At 41.9% G+C, this 6,000-nt stretch overlaps 1 protein-coding gene across 1 annotated transcript; it reads left to right on the top strand.

Moving 5' to 3' along the window:
* Positions 1-2,501: 2,501 nt before the first annotated feature.
* LOC102704675 lies at positions 2,502-5,592 on the top strand. The gene is made up of 5 exons (XM_040521213.1): positions 2,502-2,691; positions 2,899-3,074; positions 3,666-3,756; positions 4,230-4,589; positions 5,026-5,592. The coding sequence occupies exons 1-5, from the start codon at positions 2,502-2,504 to the stop codon at positions 5,295-5,297; spliced, it is 1,089 nt and encodes a 362-aa protein (XP_040377147.1). The 3' UTR covers positions 5,298-5,592.
* Positions 5,593-6,000: the final 408 nt, after the last annotated feature.

Raw genomic sequence — 6,000 nt, 5'->3', positions numbered from 1 at the left:
CCCTTTCTTGACTCCCTTTGGGGAACTCATTTCTGTTCCAGGCCTGATTGATCTCCCTTTTGGACCATGCTTTTTTATTGATCAATTTGTTTCTTTGGTTAGATAGTTAAGATTAGTTCTTTCAAATGTTATTTCCTTGTGCATATAGATTCGATTGATGAACAGACCACCACACTTGCAGATTAAATATGTCGTAATCACCGCATAAATAGTGTCTCCACCAGAATATTGACATAGATTAATTGCTTCATATTTTTTTCTACTGATTGCTGTCCAAATTATTGCCTCGGACTATTTGCTTCACACTTCTAATGTCTTTTCAAAAACCCTTTCTACTATATTGTTTAAATCTGTTCTAAGCTATCTATAATATTCTTTTTCCTTTCTATTATCAACTAGATAATTCAGTTATGTTTCTTTACCAACCATCTATGGCACTCCATGTCCTATTTCTCGAGGTTTGCCTAGAGAAAAGATGTATACCAATCATCCATGGTAAATTTCATATATCATCCTCTGAGATTCAATGTTTCACATCGTCCAATAACTTTTAGGGTGTATCTCAAATAGTGATATTGTTGTGTGGACCCTAAGGTCATTATTGGTGAAAATGTGAAGCCCCACACTTAGGCTGGGCAAAGGAGTTGCTGTGACAAGTACACAGAGCTATGATAAGCTCGCAGTTGTCCAAGGATGGCAGAGCTCAAACTTATGGTATAGTAAAAAGGAGAAATATAGCAAACACATTTTCTTGGCCTCGTCCAAAGATTTTCATGAAAGAATGCTAAAGCTACTGGTGCTGTCCCCGTCTGCTACAGCAGCGATACGAACAAAAAATCAACAGTCACGTACTTGCAACTCCTTTTTACCCCCAACCCAACAATTTTTACTTTACCATCCTCCGTCACACACTTGCATTGCGGCATTAATTCTGCTACTGGAAATGTCAAGAATGATCGACGGAATTGCATATGATTTTTTAAGAGCTGTTTTAAGCGGCTCCTTCTTACAATAAATCCTAGCCATCGAATTTTTATTCGTTTTCTCAATAATTTTATTATTATTTTAAGTCGATAAATTACATCATAAAATGAAATTACTAATTGTCATAATTACCCTTTCTAAATTTAAGCATGTATGCATTCATGAAAGTTAAAGCTACGACGTCATACTGGCCATTTGGATTGACCTTCATGTTTATGAATGTGAATATTGCATATTTTGTTTGGTTGTTTAAGTTGCGCTATGAATAAAAGTTCTGCAAAAATGGAAGTAGAGAATGAAATGGAAATGTGTCGAAACGAATTTATAGTTTAAAAATCTCAAATTCTAGACATTCAAATGAAATTAAGTACTGTTCAGCTTTCAAAATATTTGAATTCTTTTATAATCACTTGAACTTTTTTATATACTAGCAAAGTACACATGCTTTGCAATGGTACATCAAATACTTCATAGATTATTTGAGAGGGGTAAACTTGTATTCTAGAGATAAAATAAGATATTAATAACATGTAGAAAAATTATTTTAACACTAAAGAACATATAGTAGTTGGTAAAAAATAAGACAGGTGGTGGGGTGACAGATTCACTGTCACCACCATTGCTTTCTTTTAAAGTAGTATAGATTCTGAAATTTCCTATGGGATTTGATCATAAAATTTAAATTTCTCATATTTATTTTATCAAAGTTCAGATTTTAATTTAAGTACTTTTGTATATTGCAATTCAAATTTTAAAATGTAGAAACTGCAATTATTGGATTACTTTCTTGATATATTAGACACAATACTATATACAGTAGCTTGACATAGTTGTTTCTTTTCTTTTCAATGTTCTATTACTTCCAATGAGGCAAGACTAATATTATCCATTGGATTAGCATGTAATGGACAGTCTAAACAAGTTTGGAGCATTATAAAAAAATCATTTTTGAAATACATAGCTTGTGATCACCAGTAATTATTTATATATAAAAAAGGGATGATCTATGATCAAATTTCACATGATTATGAACTCTAGCTATACATTGCTTTCGACTCTCGGTGTCTATCTTTAGATCTTTTGTTTTTCGGTGAGTAATCGATGGCTTTGATCAATTTCACGATGTATTGAATGCACTGGCAACATTCTCCGATGATGATAGAAAGGGGAGAGGGCAATCGAACATAACGAATCACGAGAAAGGCCTAGATGTAGTGGAGCCTAGCCGAGCCGGCAACCGCAACTTTTCCCCTTTGCCCTTTTGCTCTTGTTTAATCGTTCTTTTCCCATTGACCGGTTGCTCTTCTCCAATTGATCGATCAATACCATCCATTCCCATCCGCCCAATTTGACACAGCTTTTGTTGCCGCGAAAGTGCGTCCTATTTAAGGAGCCGTGCTCCCACCCTTTCATGAGCAGCCATATCACTCGCTCGCTGTGGCTGGCCTCTCTCTGCATCTCGCTCACACACAAGCACACACGAAAGGACGTAGCAAACAGGCAGGCAGGCACACGCCATGGCCCTAGACAACTACTCCTACTTCGACGACCACTTCGTGCTGCCTCCTCCTCCTCCTCCTCCTCCTCCTCCTACTCAGCTGGATTTGGATTGGGATTGGGATCAGCTACAGTTGCACACATTTGGAGGAGGAGGAGGAGGAGACGACGCCGCCCGAGATGGTATTCATGGCGCCTTTCCGGCCATGCGTAAGCCACATACTACACTGCTATACTCCAGCCACTTCTACACCTACAGTGCTCTGTATACGTAGAAACATGCATATGCATGCTCTCCTCTTTCTCTCTTTGCTAGCTATAGCCTGCTTGTTAGCTAGCTAGGGCATGTCTGTGTACATAGTGAGCTAGCTAGTGATACTGTGTCGAAGGCATTGAAGCTTTAGGTCGTTGGTGCAGTAGGCGTGGAGTCGCCGGAGTCGTCGTCGTCGGAGGCGTCCAGTGGCTACCTGCAAGACGCCGTCGCCCACTGGAGTGACCGTGGCAATAAGCGGCAGAGGATGGCGGAGGCGGCGACGCCCAGACGGCCGGCGGCGGCGGCGGCGGCGAATGAGGACCTGCACTGCCTTCTTCAGGTAAGGCGTTCGTCGCTGCAGTCTGCTTGCCATCGGCCATCATATATTCATATTGCATTGCATATAGGTCACTTCACTACTTACTCATCAGCGATGACGCATGGTGGTTCATCATAGATGCAAGAACTAATTGTTTCATTTTCAGGTAGGTATAGTGAGTAGCTCGGCGCCTATAGATATGTGCTAAGATTACAGCGAATATGTAGCTCGGCGCCTGGATTTTATTACTGAAACTTTTTTTTAAGATAACAGATCATTTATCATCATAATAAGATCACTGAAACATTTTTGTTGCCATATAGGAAATCTGTAAAACATATTACTTGCCAATATGTTTTTTCCCAAGTAGTTGCAGTAGTCTCGAGTAGAACGAAAGTGCTAAGAACAGAAACAGATCACACCAGAGTGGAATGGCACAACTCCATTGTCGCATATATGCACTAGCATATACACGTACGTACAAAAGAGCAGTGCAGCGTCGTCGTGTCTCCTCACAGAAAGCAAAGCTGTGATTGATTGTCTTCTTCCTCGCCTTTTCCTCTAACCCGTAGCGTTGCTGCTGCTGTTTGTTGCTTGCTCCTCGGCATGCAGAGCTTCTGGGATTCTACCAGCAGCGGCGAGGGGGGTCTCTTGCATGATGATTTGAATATCATGATCCCGGAGAGCGGCAGTTTTGTCTCAGGTGATTATACATATCGACACGTCCTTTTCATCTCAGACAGCTTTTACATCTCAAACCAAATCACTAACCTCCGAGCTTTTCTTCATCACTGAATTTCTGAATTTCTTCAGGCTAAGCAACAACAGCTAGAGACAAAATAGCTGTCGGCTTCTCATGATGCCAATTAGCAACTATAACTCTAGTACAGCGGATCTTAGTACACCAGAAACATCCGAGAGGTTCATTGTCCAAACAACATATTTATAAATGAAATAAAATTTATAAATAAAATGTTTATATATATATATATATATATATATATGCGTTCTTAATGGCCTAAAAACAAATGATGAGAATATATGATGACAGGACTTTAAAATTAACTCCAAAGTTAAGATCAAAAATTTAAATTTTAGCTTATAAAAATGAGCAAGACGATACGGCCAAAAGTATTTGCATTAAAATAACTCGGTAGTACGGTGTTTGTTGGGTAGGAGATGAGGACGACGCATCGGGTTGGGAGCAGGAGCAAGGACAGGGGCAGAGGGGCCTGAGCGCAGCAGCAACATCAGCAGGAACAGTGCAGGTGCCAGCGGCGCAGGTCGTCGTCGTCGTCGGAGGAGAGGCAGCCTCCTCTCGCACCACCACCACCACCACCACCACCGGGCAAGCCGCTGCGCAGCAACTGCAGCTGCAAAAGGCAACTAGTGCAGGTGCGGACCACGAACCAGGGGGCCGCGGCAATTACTCCTGCGAGGAACACGTCGTCGTGGCCAAGCAGCCGCAGCAGCGGCGGCAGCCATCGTCGTCCTCTCGTGCCGCCTCCGCGTCGCCTCGCTCCTCCACGCTGACAGGTGAGATAGGGTGGGTGGGTGACCGGTGGGCATGCAATTATCACTCGCCGCGCATGTGTGCAACTGAGCCGGTTGCAGGGATTGAGCCGGCGAGCTGGGGCAGATGCAGCAGCAGTACTTGCAGAGTTGCAGTTGCAGATGTGATTTCGAACGTATTTGCTTTGTTAAACAGTTTCATAGGCATGCATGCATGGCAGCAATGGCAGGGCCGCATCTATTAATTGCCCCCCTCAGCTTGTTCTTTACTTCTTCCTAGTAGCTTCTATAAAAGAAGAGGATTTTTAAGCAAAAAAGTAATCCTAGTTTTTTCAAGTTCAACAAGCAAATCTATACCTTCTGTCATAGAATTTGTCAATTAATTAGCCCCCTTAAGAATTGTATCTCTCATCTGCTTATATTTAGAAGTATAAAAAAGAAATCTTTTGGTCGTTCACAGGAACGGATAAGAGGGACACGGGCGTGCTGTACCCGTTTGCGGTTGTCAAGCCGCTGGGACTAGAAGGCGGCGGCGCAGCGACGCTGAACGATGTCAACCAGAGGATCCTGAAGCGGCCGGCCAGGCCGGTCCGGCACCCCGTCGGCCAGTTCGCATGCAGCCCTGCCGTGTACGCCCATGGACTAGGCCTGTCCGGCAAAGCAGTTGTTAGCCTTACAAGGATCAGAACGGCAGGAAAGGGCACCATCACCATCATCAGAACGAGAGAGTGAAGGAACCGATTATCAAGAACCGAATGGACAAAAGCCTTGTTCAGGACTCAGGATAATAACGAGAGAGTAGATTAGTAGCCCTTGTAATTTGTAAATACATAACCACATCCTGAGTGAAGGGGATTCAAATTCACCAGGTTGCATCAAGGCATGGTATATATGGAAGACTGCATTGTATCGTTATTCGTTACCGTGTCGAGGGTAAGAGCAACTCTAACATGAGGCTAAGAATTATTCTTAGCCCCTAATAATTCTGGTTTGATATCAAAAACTATTATATTCAAAAATCATCATTCTCTCCAACAGTGGCTCTATAATTGATTTTCAAAATTTTTAAAATAGGCCATGTTAATCTTGTCTCAATTAAAATCATTGGTATTCTATTTCAGAGTAAAATATTGGATATAATCATTCTGTTTGTGTACACAAAAACTTTATGAGCTAGTATATATTTGTTACAATACTTCAGTGTACTACATCAATATATTTTTCAGGTTACAATCCACGCTGAGCTATATCATAGAACCCCTATTTAGACACATCGACTAGCAAAATCTATCAACTAGCCGTAAAGCCGGCCGGGAGGGAGATGGCGTCAGCAACCGGCCGGAATCGTTCCTAAGGGTGACGAATCGTTGTATTGGGAACCCCAATAGAAGACCAAAATTTAGCTTAAAAAGTATATGTGCTTAAAGATGCTAAA

The sequence above is a fragment of the Oryza brachyantha genome, chromosome 2 (genome assembly GCF_000231095.2).
Source record: "Oryza brachyantha chromosome 2, ObraRS2, whole genome shotgun sequence".
Taxonomy (NCBI): Eukaryota; Viridiplantae; Streptophyta; class Magnoliopsida; order Poales; family Poaceae; genus Oryza; species Oryza brachyantha.
Note: the sequence above shows the minus strand (reverse complement) of the source record. Positions and strands in the feature narration are given on the sequence as shown.